This window comes from Polyodon spathula, chromosome 26, assembly GCF_017654505.1.
Source record: "Polyodon spathula isolate WHYD16114869_AA chromosome 26, ASM1765450v1, whole genome shotgun sequence".
NCBI classification, from domain to species: domain Eukaryota; kingdom Metazoa; phylum Chordata; class Actinopteri; order Acipenseriformes; family Polyodontidae; genus Polyodon; species Polyodon spathula.
The window spans coordinates 214,787-234,268 of record NC_054559.1 but is presented as its reverse complement, the minus strand read 5'-3'; the positions used below and the strand labels follow the sequence as shown (position 1 = coordinate 234,268).

General features: G+C 40.2%; 1 protein-coding gene across 2 annotated transcripts; it reads left to right on the top strand.

The window, feature by feature from the left end:
* The first annotated feature begins 4,558 nt into the window (after positions 1-4,558).
* On the top strand, positions 4,559-11,111 carry LOC121300964 (protein FAM174C-like). Of its 2 annotated transcripts, none has more exons than XM_041230001.1 (3): positions 4,559-4,996; positions 7,438-7,560; positions 7,988-11,111. In XM_041230001.1, exons 1-3 carry the CDS (start codon positions 4,731-4,733, stop codon positions 7,989-7,991), a joined length of 393 nt encoding a protein of 130 aa, XP_041085935.1. In that variant the 5' UTR covers positions 4,559-4,730; the 3' UTR covers positions 7,992-11,111. The 2 variants fall into 2 exon arrangements, with proteins under 2 accessions (XP_041085935.1, XP_041085934.1); XM_041230000.1 differs by having other exon boundaries at positions 4,560-4,996; positions 7,438-7,572.
* Positions 11,112-19,482: the final 8,371 nt, after the last annotated feature.

Here is a 19,482-nt window from a genome sequence, read left to right as displayed (position 1 = left end):
CCCGACGGAATATTTCTGTTTTGAGTTTGGCTTCTAAGAACTCTCTGCCCTATTTTTGTTTTTTGCATTTCGATGTAGAGGAGACTGGTACTGAGCTGCTGTAAACTTAGTAGCTGTAACGGGAGAGGGAGGGTTTGAAAAGCACAGAGGGCACTGGAGTGCAGTGGAAGGTTCACAACATTGGCAAGTCTGTAGCGCTTGTGTACATAATTTAACTTTTTTTAATTATTATTATTTGACTGATCAGCTTCCCAAGTGTGAATTTAATTTTTTCCAGATTGTCATTTTATACTGGGACACTCAGTTTTATATCTAAATATGTGATTACTGAATTTATTTACTGTCTTATTACTGTGTAGCTCTAGGTAACCAGAAATCTTATTCCATGTACTCTTTGCCTTAAAGTTATGCAAATTTTGGTTTTTATTAATGCTAACCTTATGTAGATTTTCATAAAGTAAGATATATATTCCTCATTCGTATACTGTTTCTGTTTTTTAGAGAGGGTTGCTGTTTAGTATTCCTGTCCGTGGTTACTAGTCGTATTTGTGTTATCGTGCCTTTCTGCAGCATTAACCTGAAATGTACCCATTGGAGCACAGAGCAGGGCCTGTGATGGTAGAGTGGTGGCATGCCAACTTTTAACTGGCTTTCAAAGTGCACCTAACATTCAGTCCAAAGGTCCAGGTTTCTTTCAACCTGGTCTGTTTAAATGTTGAACAGTTGTTTTGTCATATTAGCAGCAAGTACAGGAGATCTAAATGAACTTTGCTTATTGGACAGGTCTTGGAGGTGCATGCAGCAGTACAAAGATTAGTCTTTTAAACACTGCTGAAATTCGGTGCCTGTTAATGGGGCATTTCTTACTTCAGGGTTATATAGCAAATGTCTTAAATCAGATAGGTTTTCCTTAAGCTTCTTTAATGTCTAAGTGGTAACAAGCACAATGTTTAGTGGGTACAACTGAATTTTTCCAGAGTAGTGTAACTCCTAAGCCTTTATTTTTCTTTAAACTTAATCTTGGGGGGGAGGGGAACCATGTTTTATCTTAATTTTGTTAAATGGTTCAAAGCAATAACAATTTAGAATTTCTCTTTTATAAATACAATTCAGGTGTATTACAGCATATCTAGGACCAAAGGTTTTATTGTGTTTTTGTTTTTCCAGTTTGACATGAAAAACATTCTTTTTGTACTGGTGATTAGGCTAGTGTCAATAGCGTCTATAAAATATGGTGGCTTAAACTTGGCTGCATAAATTGGCATGCAGGATTGTTGGACAATAGTTGAAAGCTGTATCTTCCTCCTTAAAATAAGTCTATTGCAGGATCTTGCCAGATCTGGTGCAATGTACAGTCATTGTTTTAATAGCCTTAATTTTGTTTGGTATTTGGGACCAGAGCAAATATCCTAGACTATGCAGCTTTATTATCCCAGTGTGCATTTGCATCATTCCTGGTTGGTTAACTTAAACTAGGGGAAGGAGGATTGCTCAACTTGTGTCCTCACCTGGGCAGTTTTGCATCAGACTATCCGTTTTCTCTGGAGACTTTCCCCTCATTTCAGTAAAAATGCAAATGCAAGCCTTAAAGAAATGTAAATGAAGCTATTCCATGTTAAAGATCTGTTTGGCTGCAACATGTTTTGGATGGATGGGTGGGAGGTGTAGGGTTTGTTAACAAGAAAGAAAACAGGTGTAAATATTAATGCTTTTTTGTACCAGATAAATGGGAAGCCATACAGGTTTTATATGGGTCAGACAAATGTATATTTTGATAGCAGTGATGACGAAAGGTTTTTTCAGACAATTCTAGAACTGTTGAAGAAAAACATTTGAAAGCTTGTATCACAGAGAATTAAAATATTTTCTAACAAAGTTTGTATCTTCTTACTGCATTTTTTTTTTACCTCATTGTATAGCAGTTGAATTATGGCTAGTACCTTCTGGATCTTGTGCCTTCAAATAAATTAATTTCTTTTACTCCCTCTTTCATCTCCTGTGCCTGCCTTTTTTTTTTTTTTTTTTTTCCCCTCCTGTTTTCATTCACTTTAGCAGCTAGAAGGTTGGATGCTGTGTTCTGAGGCCTTGCTTAGCAATTAAACTTCTCTTCCACTTCTCAAGCTTCAGTTTTGCACAGAGGAATCTTGACTGCCATCCCTTTTCCTTTCCCATTATTCAAATGTTGTGTTCGCCCCTGTGCCTTGGATATAATGGAGGCAACCATGCTTGCATCTTTAAAGAGCTGCCTACCTGGTTGTGAAGTGTAGAGAATGAGGAACATTGGTCTGCTTGTATTACTCTTGCATGTTTTACCGTGGATGTAGGTCATAGTGGTGTACTCTTTAAGATGCTGATGGCTCTAATTTGACTCCTACAGCCATAGGTGCCAATATACTTGGTGGTCTATTTGTCAATTGAAACAAAAATGGCAGACCCATTGAAAAACTTCTAGTCAATGTTTCTTGCTGAATTTATTACATTTTTTTAGTTGCAATATACATGCTGGAAGCATGGATAGATTGGCAGCGGTATTTATATACTACCATGTTAAAATAAGAGCTAAAATATTGGAATACTGAAGCGTCCATACAAAGTCTTCTACATACTGAAGAGACATGTCCAGCTAAAGTTGCTTCTGAAACATCTTCCTTGTCATTGATATGCTGCAGTTGATTCACAGATTAAAGTGTAATGTTTTGTCTACACTCAACACATAGGCCATGACACCAATAGTCACAACATATACCTGTAAACTCTTGCTCTGTCATCAAATTAATGAACCTTGGCATCTAATCACTTGTAAATGGAGTGTCTGGCTTTAATTCCTTGCATGCAACAACTCAAAACCTGGCACTTACCATGTCATCCTACAGAACCCACAGTCAAATTAATGAACCTTGGCGTCTAATCACTTGTAAATGGAGTGTCTGGCTTTAATTCCTTGCATGCAACAACTCAAAACCTGGCACTTTAGGTTTTGGCTCTCCCAATCATATTTGAGCACAATGACTTCCACAATATACTTACTGAAACCCACTGTTGGATGTAATAAAAAATATTCTGAGAAATATGTAGGATCCTTCAACAGTGTTGGTTAAAAGATGAGTGGACAGCATAAGTCCATTCCTACATATTGGCAGAAAACAACCCAAAATAATGGGAGAAATTGATGGGAAAAGCCACTTACATGTCTTGTGTGTTTATTTATTTATTTATTTATTTATTTTATCGTAATAAAAACACAGTGATTTCTTGTGTAGAGTTTGAGTGATGTAATTGCACCAGAGGTTCTGATACTATTTTCTACAGGGAGCTCAGACATCACCCTTCTGCCACTGACACCCAATGCAAAGTGTTGACAAGATGGATAAAGGCACTTTGTGGAAACACTTGTAGAAATTAGATAAATGCATTCATTACCTATTATGAGTGTTACTAGAAGTTCAGTATACAAATAGTGTGAATTTGTATAATTCTTCAAGGAAATATTTAATTTAGTGGTGTTTGGGTACCTTCAGATCTAGGACAACACAACTGCATAAAAATAAATAAATATTACTTTTTAAATATATTAACCATTTTCCTTACAGTAATGTCAAAATGATTTGTAGAACTCCTAGAAACTTTTTTGAATCGCAAACCTTTCAACCCTCTTTTTCAGTGACTTCAAAAGTTGTTCTAAGAACATCCTACTACTGTAGTTCTAAAATTCCAGATATTAAAAGATATTGTCCTACATTTTCAAAACGTATAAGTATTTTGGTTAGTATGTCAGTTAACCATGAAAAACAGTTTCTTTGCCATGACCCTGCTTGCACTCTTTTCTACCCCCCTCTTCCAAGTAAAAACTAAAAGAAAATAATGTTCTGGGTAGCAAGAGAGTGTTTCTTTGCCCTCTTACTGCATAAAAATGTTTCTAATACCAAGTAAAAAAGGACAGAAAAGTGGTCTGTATAGCTTGGCAGAGTTTCTTTTCCACCTTCCCATGGTTAGATCTTGTTTAAAGACATATTTACACTTGTTAAAACAATTATGACTACTGAAAGCAGGGTTTTAAAACTCACCTTTTTATAAATAACCATTTGCCCACACAGTACAACCCAACAAACTATTAACAGTGCCATCTAGAGGATTCGATTGCAGCCGATCATTCCATTCACTCTGTAGACCCTGTAAAGGTTAATGACCGCATTTCAAAAACCCTAATTTAATCTCGGAGGATACATTCGATGACCTCCTGCTTTGTTAATGTACATCCGAGGCAGAAAGAGCTTTAACTTTATTACAGATCATTTCTTCTTTTCGATAGGCTCATTTAGACCTCTCTATATTTGGATTAATGTAGTACCTTTCTGGAAGATAAAATTAAGAACTGGATCTAAAAAATATCGAGAAAATGGAAAGTAAACGAAACATACTATTATTGGGGGAAAAAGTGGATTTGTCTAGTGTTACAGTAGATATGGGAGACATTAGGAAGTATGATTTATCCACAATCGTGTGTTTAAAAGCTTCTGAAAGCAGAACCTAGTATTAGCAGGGCTTTTGTTGTCTAGTCGGATGTCCTTTTCGTTGCACGCATTTCTGCACCTGCCACAAGCAGAAACGCTGGAGATAAACAATAAAACAGAAGCGGATTAAGGAAGTTTCACGAACCTTCATCACTGAAATATAAAAAAAAACGAGTCAGCTGTTCTGTACAGGACTGGCTCGCTATCTCCGGCCTAAACATGCACATGTCCGGGCCTTTGGTTTTGTTTTGGGTGGGTTTATGCGCGGCTCTTTTGGGGGACCGAGTCCTGGGGGTATCGCCGGGTAAACCCGAAGAGAGTAAGACTGGTAATGAGTCGCTGGTTCACGGCAACAACACAACGAATTCCACGGGTAGTGGCGGTTTTTTTTCAAATCTGGACAACTCTGTGATCAAAAGAGCCTTTTGCGTGTTGACTGGAATCACCGCCACCGCGGTATTGTATTTCGTAATCAGAGCAGTGAGGTAAGAGCGATTCGTCATCCTTCTCATTTCCGTGGTAAACTAAGGAAATATTGACCCAAATCGCTTGTTTGGCCTGAAGTTACTAACTTATTATCAGGTAACTTCATTTCTTAAACTAATGTTTGGATATGTATTTTTATTCATTGGTTTAGTGGTAATGACTGGACAAAATTGTTACTAGTCAAAGACTTTCGTTATTATTGATTTACTAAAGACCTGCCTAGTCTTAGGGTGCGAGACTCGATGTGTAGCCACCATGTAAAACAGCCTTACTCCTAAAGCAGCCAGGCCGTAGTTAATATGTCTTTGAGTACTAGTTTATAGTACATCTATATAGAGGGCATGCATCTTTGCTTTATTTTGGCTGCCAAAAAATCTGGCCACAAACAAAATGCCTTCATTTGATCATACTGCACTTTGTAGAACTACAGTATTCCATTCATATCAAAGTGCTGAGAAGCAGTTCGGTGACAGGCGTTGCCGTTGTACTGCATGCTTAGCTTCGGGTTGATATGTTTTTTTGATTTTTAATGTACAAATCTAGCTAACACTATGCAGTATAATTCCACACATGTTTAGTGTCACCTGAGAACAACACTGTTGAATAATCTTTGAGGAACCTGTCTCTGTATACTAGATATTACTCGTCACCTGGGGACAAAATAGAGCTGTGCCTATGTCTGTGTTGTTTTTTTACAATGGAAGTCATGATTTCCAGTTTCTGAGGTTTGGCTAGTGATGTCACTCTCCTGTGGTGTTGCCTTGTCTCTCTGGGATGTCTCTCTCCTGCGGTGTTGCCGTGCCTCTGGGATGCTTCTCTCCCGCGGTGTTGCCGTGTCTCTGGGATGCTTCTCTCCTGCGGTGTTGCCGTGTCTCTGGGATGTCTCTCCTGCAGTGTTGCCGTGTCTCTGGGATGTCTCTCCTGCGGTGTTGCTGTGTCTCTGGGATGTCTCTCCTGCGGTGTTGCTGTGTCTCTGGGATGCTTCTCTCCTGCGGTGTTGCTGTGTCTCTGGGATGCTTCTCTCCTGCGGTGCTGCTGTGTCTCTGGGATGCTTCTCTCCTGCGGTGTTGCTGTGTCTGGGATGTCTCTCTCCTGCGGTGTTGCCGTGTCTCTGGGATGCCTCTCTCCTGCGGTGTTGCCGTGTCTCTGGGATGCCTCTCTCCTGCGGTGTTGCCGTGTCTCTGGGATGCCTCTCTCCTGCGGTGTTGCCGTGCCTCTGGGATGCTTCTCTCCTGCGGTGTTGCCGTGCCTCTGGGATGCCTCTCTCCTGCGGTGTTGCCGTGTCTCTGGGATGCCTCTCTCCTGCGGTGTTGCCGTGTCTCTGGGATGCTTCTCTCCTGCGGTGTTGCCGTGTCTCTGGGATGCTTCTCTCCTGCGGTGTTGCCGTGTCTCTGGGATGCTTCTCTCCTGCGGTGTTGCCGTGTCTCTGGGATGCTTCTCTCCTGCGGTGTTGCTGTGTCTCTGGGATGCTTCTCTCCTGCGGTGTTGCTGTGTCTGGGATGTCTCTCTCCTGCGGTGTTGCCGTGTCTCTGGGATGCCTCTCTCCTGCGGTGTTGCCGTGTCTCTGGGATGCCTCTCTCCTGCGGTGTTGCTGTGTCTGGGATGTCTCTCTCCTGCGGTGTTGCCGTGTCTCTGGGATGCTTCTCTCCTGCGGTGTTGCCGTGTCTGGGATGTCTCTCTCCTGCGGTGTTGCCGTGTCTCTGGGATGCCTCTCTCCTGCGGTGTTGCCGTGTCTCTGGGATGCCTCTCTCCTGCGGTGTTGCTGTGTCTCGGATGTCTCTCTCCTGCGGTGTTGCCGTGTCTCTGGGATGTCTCTCTCCTGCGGTGTTGCCGTGTCTCTGGGATGCTTCTCTCCTGCGGTGTTGCCGTGTCTCTGGGATGTTTCTCTCTCGGTGTTGCCTGCGGTGTTGCCGTGTTGCCGTCTCTGGGATGCTTCTCTCCTGCGGTGTTGCCGTGTCTCTGGGATGCTTCTCTCCTGCGGTGTTGCCGTGTCTCTGGGATGCTTCTCTCCTGCGGTGTTGCCGTGTCTCTGGGATGTCTCTCTCCTGCGGTGTTGCCGTGTCTCTGGGATGCTTCTCTCCTGCGGTGTTGCCGTGTCTCTGGGATGCTTCTCTCCTGCGGTGTTGCCGTGTCTCTGGGATGCTTCTCTCCTGCGGTGTTGCCGTGCCTCTGGGATGCTTCTCTCCTGCGGTGTTGCCGTGTCTCTGGGATGCTTCTCTCCTGCGGTGTTGCCGTGCCTCTGGGATGCTTCTCTCCTGCGGTGTTGCCGTGTCTCTGGGATGTCTCTCTTCTGCTGTGTTGGGGTGTGTCTGATGTCTCGCTCCCAGAGTGTTGGAGCATCTTTGATGTCTCTCTCTCGCAGTGTTGGGATGTATGCAATGTCTCACTCCCACAGTGTCGGTGCATCTGTTCAGTTATGTCCCTTTGCTTGTTCTGTCAGGTTGAAGAAGGCTCCTAAGAAGAAGTATGGGCTGCTGTCCAGCTACGATGACACTGTGGAAATGAAACACCTGGAGGAGAGTGATGACGATGACACAGTGTACGAGGCCAGGCGCCTGAGGAGGTGAGAGGACAGGTGAGGAGAGGAGAGACACCCAGGCTTGGCATTCACACAGGGCTTTAAATTAAGATTTAAGTTATATAAATATATATATAATGTTATTATCTCAGGCCTATAATTATAGGTGATGCAGAACTTTTGGCCATAGCTGTACAGTCATACAATAAATTAACAAAAAATACACTGAGACAAATCCACATACATGTCTATACTTGAGACTCAAGATATGAAAGTAGTTCTTTGTTCTGTTTCATTGTACAGCAATTGTGTAGGTTGACTAAGGCAATGTCAAATGGGCATGATAGTTTTCTATTAAGTTTGGCTTTTCAAATAAAATTGACTGTGGTGACGAACTGTACTGCAGTTTTCAGTAATAACGGTTTCATGAGTGCGTTAAGATGTGTTTCCTAATGCTAATTTCATTTTGCAGGTGAGTGACCCTGAGCACCGAAAGAAGACTGGAAACATTATTCCCAGTGATTTATATTTTTGTACTGCTGAATGGTTCAATTTCTAAGAACACAAAGGCAATCTTTTAAAATTGTGTTTATCTCCTAATATTTGTATTTAATGGTAAAATGGGGAACAATTAAATTGAAAGTGACCAAAAACAAAACGCCTATGGCATTCAGGTTGAATGACAAGTTATTTTTACTAGTCCATTAATAACCAGTGGAATGCATTCAGCACCATCAGTCATCTTTTAAAAAGTTGGTGCAAAAAGACTTTGCAAATCGATCACATTTCTGTTAACAGATAAAACTCCATTGCATGTCCTGTAGACAAATTCAATTCCACATGCATGGAGATTTATTTGAAAAGATTTATATGTAAAACCGTAAAAGAATATGCTTTTGCATCCTTCTTAAAGCTTATGTGCGCAACCTTAAAAAAAAAAAAAGTGTTGGCGACACGAGGCTTAAATATACACAAACACTGCTCCCTCGAAATTACACTTTTCAGTATTTTTACGAATTTTAGTCAGAATGTGTTGACAGCACATTAGGCCTATTTTACAGTAAAAGAGCCCTTCACTAATTAACCGTTTTCAATATTTCATTTTTTTTTTTTGTTTGATGGGACTTAGTATTGCTCGAATATCAAACCACTTGCATTCATGTTTAACACGAATTTGAAAATACTTACTATAGACCACAAGAGGGCAGCAACAGTATAGTGTTAGAATATAGACTAACATTTGCATTGTGACCAAACTGATGAACAAATAGACACTAGCCTCTACAACTAGTGTGTAGTGTATTAACTCTTTCATGCCTGAATTCAAATGCAATGTGGAGATGTCTCTTCAATATTTTTGTCATATTTCTTGTCATAGTAGCCTTTTTTTTAGTTAATGCTTGTTTAAACATTAAGCATAAAGCTTAGTGGTTCTCAGTTGCTCCACTATTGTGTTTAAATATTTTTCTCTGTATGTGTCTCTAACTAGCTTTGACTGCCTGCATGTTCTCATTCCAAAATGTTATGTGGATGCTTTTATCAACCAATCAAAGAAACATTTGTGATTTAATTTGTTAAGTTTCTTTTCGCGTTTTCTACGTTTTGGCACAATCAAGTGTTTCCTAGTTTCGGGTGGCAAAGCTTTTATTATATATAGAGATCTGCTGAAGGGCATGACATTTTGGAGCATAGAAAAGAAAGCTGGCCATAGTGAGCTTTAAAGTTAGCTGAACACTTCATGAGACATTCTAGAGGAAAAAAAGATTCAAACTCAATGAAAATGATTACACAAAGCAGAGGGGAAGGGAAATGTGTAAAGCACATTCAAGAACAGTAAAAGCATGTACTCTTTAAAGGTTAAGTAGCTTGCAATTTCATGTACTTTCTCCTAACTTTTTATGATGATTCTAAACATTGAGTTGTTCTGGCAGCTAGGATTCAACATAACAATTATGCGGCTTCAGCATTTAAGCAACAGAATTCGGGACTAATTAGAACAGTTGTAAACATCATTAAAAAAAAGCAATGTCTGCTTTAGTCAGTATTGTCAAAATACACGAGAGAACTGAGTTCCATTATAATGGCTAATTCCATACCAGTCTCTGAATCTGTAGGTTTATTTTTGATACATTGAGGGTCATGGACCTGCGATATGCATTTGATTATCAAGACATAGTTTTTGTTTTACAAAGCAGCGTGGTGACGATTGCTTTCTGCGGTTGCTTGCTGTCACGTGCTGTTTGTTCTTTCTTTATAGTTTGCTGTATGTTAGGATTCTGTTAATTTTTAATTTCATTAAATTTGGAAAATGTCTGGTACCCTTATTATACAAGGATTGATTTGATCACCCTTTACCCTGATAAGCCACAGCTGGGTCTTTTTAGAGCATTTTACAGCATGGGAATCCTCCTGGATTTCATGAAAATTAGCTCGATGCAATGCAGGGTACTCTGTGGTGCTGCAAAATACACTAAAAGTCAGGTATAGGTTGATCAAATCAGCCCCTAAACGTTAGTTATTGGTTCCACAATAAGATTATACTGCAGTATGCCAAATTGATGTAGCGAGAGAGAAGTAATTTCAAACTTTCTAGCAAATCACCAAAAAAATAATAATAATAATCTGAAACTGCAAAGTTTGTACAATTTTTTTTAAAAGAAAAAAAATGTATAAACCATTTTTAATTCAGAACTTTCTTGGCATAAAATCACTTTGGGTCCAGATTGATAAAAGCATATCTCTGGTAAGTTAATTTAAAAGTGTAATTGTATTGTTTTTGTTTGTTTTTTTGGTTCACTGCTATTGTTTTGGATAAATGCTTTGTTTACAATCTCATTTTCAATAAAAAGACATTTTAGGGTAAATTGAGAAGAGAAATGTATATTAAAGCATACATAAGTAGCTTTAATGTCATGTTAACTGCTTTAAAAAAAAAAAAAAAAAAAAAACACGATGTGCTTCTTATTGTGTGGTGTTTGCAGTCATTCCGAGCTGATCCGGGTTCTGCTCCAGTATGCAGTTAATATTTTTCTCCATCTGCCTGGCCTGGGTTTGAGTTGTCTGGAGAATCCTAAATGCCGAGACCGAACAGCCTCCCACATTAATGAGTAGGTGATTCCTGCAGAGTTTAAAAATCACGTGATTTGAATGGAATGAGAGAGGATGTTCAGTACCAGCATTTAGGATTCTCCAGACAATCTCAATGCCGGGCTGAATTGGAGATAATGGGTCAATATTGGAGCAACAGGATAAAGACATAGTCAGGATAATTTTAAACAGACTTTAAAATGACATTTAAAGCTACTTAGTCCTTAAGATAAGCAGTTCTCTGTTGCCTTATGTTTACTGTGTGTGTGTGTGTGTGTTTGTGTTTGTCAGTGGGGGTTGAGTGGAACTATGCATGGGATAAGAGACCAAATACTGTAACTGATCAAGGATATACACTGTTAATGGGCACCAGGGGGTTTTATATGGTAAACTCACTCGAGTCCTCATGCAAGGTGGTGGGATGAGCTAATTTTTGCTGAACACCAGCAATGCTTATCGTACATAACTGAACCATTGCTTTCTTAATAAAATTGGTTTCGTCTTTAAAATACATGTCGACTCCTTCACCTGTTTCCACCTACTGGCGTTTCATAAGACTATTCCATCCTTGGCATAAGCATTGAAAGAGAACTGCACTTACTAATGCCACAATACAAGCAGTGTAATAGAAATACTTCTCCTAGTTCACTTCCTAATAGGATTGTTCCTGACCCCACACCAAAGTGCAAATAAAGGCTTGGTCATTATACCTTTTGAAGGACTACTAAAAAGGTTTTAAACCAATTTTCTCTTGTGTCCATCACAACAGGCAACTAGAACTCTTAGTAAAAACACTGTGTTTGAGTAATAGCAGGAGTCACTCAAAATGATTTCTAACATCATTAAATGGTTAAAAGTGACATTTGAAGCTACCAGCAGAACTGATAACATTCAGAAAGACTTAAACATCAAACTAAAGGGGGGTAAGAGATGTAATGACAAGTTACTTCACCTTTAGCCCTTTGTCTCAGCTTATTTCCTGTCATTAACCAGTCAGCTGCTTCCCCTGTAGACTGACATGCTGACTCAGCCAGTAACAGGACCCCAGAAGACACCGCTCAGGTCACAAGACCTAGGAAGTGTTACACTTTTCTTGAGCCAAGGTGTGGAAACAGAGACCTTTATTTAATATAATACTGGCTGTCATGTTTTAAAATGAAAATACATGTTTGCTTTAACATGTGCTTCTTTCTAAACAGCACATGTTGGGACCTGTGTCTGAAAATGCATAACAGGCATAATCGTTCATTAGCTGCACTCACATTGGGTACAGACAGATTTTTATAACTGCAATAATCTGTACTTTACTTTTGTGAGGAGGGAGGTAGTTGGTGTTTTTCTTCATACATTTGCAGCTATTTCTGAGCTATCCTGGCTGTGGAACTGCACTGGCGCCCCCGCTGTTCGGAGAGGGGATTGACACTCCAGTGCTGAGATTCATCATCATTACAGCATCGTTACTGTATTGAGCAAGGTCACCCCCTACTAAGACGAAACAGCTGCCTCGCGGTGCGCACCTAGAGGCAGAGATATTGATATCTGAAAACCCAGTGAAAGGAAAATGTGACTGGAAGGATTAGTTCACAGCGGCGCTCATCGCGGATCGTCTCCGGGTAGAGCGGGTTTCTTTCAGCCGCAGAGCTGCAGTTTGCTCAGTCCAGCTTCACACTGTTCATTAGAAAGCAGGTAAGTGTCAATACAGGGACCAAACATGAAGTACGTGCAGAAATTCAATTTACTGCAGTTAATTAATTAAAATATTAATAATACAGTGACACCAAACATTATTTAGACAGTTGCAAAGTCAGTAAACAGCTGAGACCAGACAAGTGAACAAAAAAACAAATCTGCCCTATTGGTATGGCTTTAATATTGCCTTAGTTGTGGGTTGGTCTTTGTTCTAACGTGGTCTTAAAGCTAGTTAGAACTCGTTTATAATTAACAATGGTCCTCTATTAACATAAAGTTTTCAAATATTTAACACATTTAAAAAATGGTACCTAGGTCCCAGGTTTGATCAAATGGAATGTGATTGAATTTAATTTGTTTCCCACCACCCAAACAGTGATATAACATATATGGGTTTTTTGTTGTTTTTGTTTGTTTGTTTTGGGGATTTTTTGCGGGTTTTACAACGACCGGCGAGGGTCTGCTCCGCCTAATGCGGGTCACTCGGTGGTCAGCCTGGAATCCCCGAATGATCAATCACACGTGTTTTAGTGTTAATTCCGATATATCTACTCGGGATTACCTTTTATAACAGCAGGGTATTGCTTGATCAGATAGATCAGGGCTTCTCAAACTCTGTCCTGGGGACCCCTGCGGCTGCTGGTTTTCATTCCAACCGAGCTCTTAGTTACTGACCTAGACCCTTAATTGAACTGATAATTTGTTTAATTCGCTCTTTTTACCTGTTTTCAGCTATGGAACAGTTACATATTTCAAGTAGCTGTAATATTTGATAACTAACGAACTGCAACTGTTTATGAGCTGAAAACAAGTAAAAATGTCTAAGCAAATTACCAGTTCAATTAAGGGTCTAGTTCATTAATTGAGAGCTCTGTTGGAATGAAAACCAGCAGCCGCAGGGGGTCCCCAGGACAGAGTTTGAGAAGCCTTGAGATAGACCCCTAGGTAAAGCAATCATGCGTTTCAGCTGGCACCTACATCACATTGCCCCCTTTTAAAATGAACTCAGTGTATGAACTTATACCGGGCTTTATGACTGAGAGAAATACTAGTAAACCCTGGGATATGATTGTGAGGGTTTGGAATACTAGAATGTGTTAAAACAAGCATTTAAAGAACCACCACATACACATCTATAATACTTTCATATGACATTAATGTATCTGAAAACACTTATCCCCTCGTGTACGGCACACACATCGTATTCGTACGATTTACAAAAATATATATACTATTTCAATAACACTTTTAAGACTTGTCTTCGTCCAATGACAAATGTATTTAAATTAAAGCAACACTGGGCATTTAATTCTCAGCAGTGTGTAGTGTAGCCTATATTCTGTTTTTATAGAAGCTGGCGCATCGAGAGCTCTCTAATAAGTAATCTTTGAAACACGAGTAGCCTACTCTAGCGTTTTTTGAACAGTGCTTTTTTGGCACTTTCTCTCCCTCGGTTGATCGCTTCAAACCTTGCTCGGCTTCAAACGACACATAATTACACTAATGAGGTCAGATGAGACAGCGACCCAGGCACGCTGGAAGCTGGGAGCGAGCCAGATAAATTGAAGCGGAAACAACTCGAAAGACAGGGAGTGGGGCGGCACAACAGACGCATGGACGAAAGGCTAAAAATGTAGCAAACGTTCTTTTTTCATTGTTGACAATTCAAAAGAAAAGCCGGGGCAACTGTATTGTAATTCTCTGTCGGTTTGTGGCAGGAGCAGCGTGTTTTTTTTAAAGAGCATTAGCTTGCCTTCAGTATCCAGAGTTAATTTGCCTTTAGAATAAAATAAAACTCTCGTGTATAGTTCGTGGAGGGGGGAGGGGAGGGGGGGGTGCTCTGTAAATTAAACGGGATCAAAAACTCCCCGCTTGAAGTCTCGCAGGACGCAGAAATTGTCTCTTCAGACTTTTAATATCCAAAACGCGTTGGAATTAAAACAAAACAAAAAACTGCTTCGCAAGCCTTTTTAGGATTCAATTGCCACTGGCTGCTCAAAGTCCCTGCTACAGCAGTAACGCAGATAAACAATAATATGCAATTTAAAAAGTATGACAGCAGTTTCGTTAGTTTTTTCATACCGGATTACAAACGGGGTAATTATTGCCAGTCTGCCTCGTACTAGTACTGTCAGATGGTAACCATCGGTGTATGACATTATTAGTTAAGATGAATATTAATAAAGGAATGTTCAATCTTTTTTGTAGTTTTTGGAGACTTCAAATAAAAGCATAACGCAGTCCTCATAATCACAATCACACAGTCCCGGAACCGTTTTAATATGTGCATATCATTAAGAACTGATTATAGCCAAATGCAATCCGAAATAGGAGGGTAGACGTGTATGATCAAAGGTTGGTGCAAAGCCAAGGCAGCTCTGGTGTTCTCCATGCAGAGAGTGTACACGCGATCGCCACTTAACGGCCGACATGTTTTGAATGAGGACCATAAAAGCAAGCAATGAACCATAAACAGGGGCCCAAACTGGGGGCCTTACAGGGGGGCAGTAGCATATACAAAAACATTGAAGCCAAATGACCCAGACAAAGCAATGTTCCCCAGCCCAAAACAATCGATTTTAAAACCTTATCAGCATACCTTGAACAGCAGGCTAGTCCTGTTTCTCAGTTGGTATGTCTCAGTTTTGGGAAGGGTGTGTGGGATTTAGAGGGACTCATGTCTACCCTTCCCTGGGTGTCTCACAGCAGTCTTCTCTGCACCAGCCCTGCCCTCTGTATACTCTCCAGTGGGTTCCTAGAATGGCCTTACTGTGGGCGTACAGTATTGCTGCCTGTATTGTAGTGTTAGTGTGCGGGTCTATACTGCTTCAATAGCCCCTTCCCCAGGCAAAACCATGAAGCCCTTAATAGCTAGAGCCCAGGGTGTAATTACCTGCCACAGAGCCTGCTCAACAGCAGATGCAATCTTCACCGCAAAGCTGGCATCTTGACCATTTTCTTTGAACTGTCACCTCGCCTGCCTTGCTGTCATGGTTAATTGTGGACAGAGAAGCCAGACAGCCTAGCAGTGTGTGGGTGGACACTGTGCTGCAGAGGCACAGCGAGAGAAGTGGACAGAGCCACGAGGAGACAGACATTTGCTGTTGTTTCAAGGTGTGCGAACGGAGGAGGGGGTGCGTCACAGTTCAGAATCTGGTACGCTTTTCCATCCCCAGGTTTAGGCTCTTTTGATTTCTGGTAATAGATGAAGCTCTGTGCTCAGAGTGATAATCTAACCCAAGCTGGCATTCGGTGCTGATGGAGGTCTCTCGAGTATAGACATCAGATCCACACACAATCACAGTGAAAACATTACAAATTCACATCCGGGCTCCACATTGAATTCTTGAGAAGGGAACTGAAGTAGATTTAAAGTTGGTTTTTGGTTTCTAGTTGCCTGCCATAAATATATGTATATAGGCTAGAGCAGCCAACATGTCTTTTATTTAAGTCAAAACCAGCGCCATCTAGTGACCTGCCTCTGTGGAACATGTTTTCTTTGGTTTATTTTGGCATTACACTACTGTGCACTAGATGGCGCTAGTGCTTACTAATTGGCTGATCCAGCCTGCTCACAGTATATTTACTGCAGGCAACTAGAAATGAAGAGCAGCTTCTGAATTCATCGCCAGAGCACCATCACACAGATTCTCAAAAGATTTAAAAAAGTAAAACTTTATATCTGAGTATTAATAAGAACAACTCTGAAAAAAGCATCATAAAAAGGAAAGGTTCCCTTGAGGAAAACAATTGTACAAACGTTCCACTTCATCCACGAGAATACATATTTTAATAAAGATTCTTTTCACTGACAAACATTCCAGGCAACCTTGCTAAAGGCTGTGCAGTGTTCAGTCTAGACACAGTGTGACACCTGACAGAGGGAAACAAGAAAGGCTAATCTTCAACACTTCCAATTCACAAGCAATGTTTCTCAATGTATCACAATGCTAGTGTTAGTACCTGAAAATTGATGTTGTGAACTCAGAGGCTTGCATATGGGGAATTCAGAGAAAGAGGGGGAGATGGGACGCACAGTAATAAATGTAGTTAACCCTTTGTATACTGTACTAGTCTTGTTGTCTTTAACAAGGCTCTGAAGGCTATACAAGATCTTCTTTTCTGACAGCACAAAAAACATTTTTTATAATCTTATGGGAATTTTAATATGATTGACAGCTTTGAGTTACTGTAAAACAGGATTTTTTTGCAACTAACCCTAACCCTAACCCTAACCCTAACTTAATTTCGCCAATGGCCTCGAGGTACATTTTTGCTGTAAGAAATGTTTGCGCTTCTTTTTCTTTTAATGTATGGCACATGTATGAATAATATTTCATGGCACATTAATTTTGTGGATTTTTAATAAATGCAAAATTAGCAAACATTTCTTGCTCACGAAATGTTCTTGCCCAAGTCAGAAACACCCGCCATGACACTGACAATAAGTTGTAGGGCTAGGAAAAACTCAGGTTAGAGCTTTGGAGTGGAAAGTTTATTTTCTAGAATGGCTTAATCCCTCCAATCTGCTGTCTTCCTGTCTTAACTTTCGTGACTGAAACTGAATTGCAAAAGGGAGATGCAACTTGTATATACTGCAGAATGTCAGTAATGAATCTGCATCATTAATAAAGACAGCCGTCAGGTTATTCTTTATTTCTAGTATTTACCGAAGTGAATTGTCTTGTCCACTCATTGAATAAGCACAGTGATAATCAGATCAGGATAAAAGCTGCTTTACATTTTCTGCTCGATTGCATCATCATTATTTTTTTTCAAAAAATTTGTACAGAGGTTATATTGACTGTGCTAAATTATCAATTCAAACCACTAAGTAACCACTTACCCTGGACAAGCCTGCTGCTGACTCCGTTCTTTCTTCTGTAACTTTACTATAGATTTGTGCGACTTTAACCTGGAGTAGTAACTCCTCTAAACAAGTACTTAAGTACTTACTTTTGTCAAGAGCTTTCCATCAAGACTTCAAACCGAAACTATTCAGTAGAGCTTTAAAACTTAGTTGCCATAATTCCAGGCTTGTGAAATGTCTTGGCATTTCAGCCTATTGAGTTGAATGTCGCTCCTAATTTTAAGCATGAGACAAAGACTTTGTGTTTGTTTGGTAACACTTTACATTGTGTCTCTAATTACTATGTAGTTACATAGTAGTTACATAGTAAATACATGTGTACTTAAACATAATTACAATGTTATTATGCATGGTTACAATGTACTTAACTAAATCTTTTTGCAAGATGTATGTAAGTACACAATTGTATCAGAAAAGGGTTAGGGTTAGTGATGTAACTAAAAATTAAGTAGATTTTAGAAAATGCACAAAGTAATTTTCTTCAATAAATGTTAGGCTTATTTTAATATAGGCAGGGAATCAAATTTCCAGGCACAGAACAAACAGATTCAATGAACAAAAGGCACATTACATTTTTATAGCAAAGCCCAGATTGGGTTTCCCCTCCCCTGTCCTGGCCATGGGCCAATCACCCAAGACTACACCCAGCTGATTATTGCCCATTTCAGGATCCGTGTGAGTAGTGTCATGTGTATAAAATCTAGTGTTGTGTGCAAGCAATCCAGCCAGTTAAAACCAGACCCTTATCTTATGGCCCATTCTGACTACATCTCTCCTTAGGGTCCTGGGCCCCCTTGTAGCTTCACAGTTCTGTTATTTATTATCTCCTAATGTGCTTGAGATCCTCCTGGTCCACCGTGCTTTGCATTCTAAAGATCCCCTTAGAGCCGCCGCACCTCCCAGCCCATAGTGCTGTTATTTATTGCCTGCTTGTCAATGCTGGGCAAGTCAGCTGTAGGCTGAGACTCTGGCCCTCATCAATTGTCAGCAGTACGTGCATTTTGGAACTAGCAGTCTGCTATCTCCAGTGTCAGTCGCTTTTCAGAAAAGCCAGTCCACATGCTTAGCAAACAGCTACGCAATTCTTGTTCCATGTTTTCCAACAGTTAGGGCTGTTAATTGCCAAAAAATGTACACATTAAGTACATTGTAACTATGCATAATATTAGAGATTATGTAGCGTTATCATTAGTTTTGTCAATAATAAAATTACACAGAAGAATTTAAACACATCTTTCTCACTGTCTAACCCTGCTGGTTGTTTCTTTACAGGAACATTCTCCCTCCGCCTTCAATTCTGCTTGTTAATATCCGTTCATAGTTGAATGGCTGCACTTGCACGAAAGGCAGCCATTGTGAGTCGACTCAGTCTAAAAGTAGAAAGCGTTCCAGGGTGTTCATGAATACTGCGCTGGATTTGTAGACACAACGCAGAACAAAATCAAAGTTGGCAACTCTGGTAATGTCGTCATTGTAAAGTCAAGGATAAGCAGTTCTGCAGCAGAGCCATTCTCATATAACATAAAAATGCAATTACAGATAAAAGAGAAATAGCACAGTTCGTGCTGAGAATAACATTTCGTTTTTTAAGGACGAGAGAGTTTTACACACATGAATAACAGTTTTCATTTTTCAGATTCAGAGGTTTTTTCCCACCACTCCTAATTTCATTTTTCAGATTCATTGTCGTTGTCGTCCCCCGCCCGCCCCCCAATATTTTGTGTTTCGTTTTGTGTTTATTTGGCAAAACTGAATCCTACTTTTAAATGCCTTTCCAGTTTTTTTTCAATAAGGAGCAAATGGAAAACTGAGTTATTCTAAGGCATTCCCTATGTTTAACTGACAATAAGCTGAGTTAAGTTTATCAGCAGTTCACCAATAACCTGGTAAACACAGTAAAGCCAGTGTTGACTCAATATGACTGTTTTTCTGTGGAATTGGAAGCCCAGTTTGATTACAAAGGCATTGATTACAATAGTGTTCATGAATGAAATGTCTCTTGAATGTACAGTGTACAGCACAAGAATGCTACACACACTCCCCCCTCTCTCTCTCTCTCTCTCTCGTACTGTATGTTATAGTGTGCTATTTTATATGTCAGAGCATGGCAATACTGTACAGTAACGCAGGGCTGTAGTTCTGCGGGGTCAGCAGGGAGCGCCTAGAGTAGTTCTTATTTTTAGACCCATATATCAGAAATCAAGTAGATAAAACAAGTAAACATTTATTTAAAAAATAAAAGTCAATCTTAAGCGGCTGCAATTGGAGGACAGTGACACGAGCTGATTCTGGACGAAACCATTCCATATACGGGGGTGGGG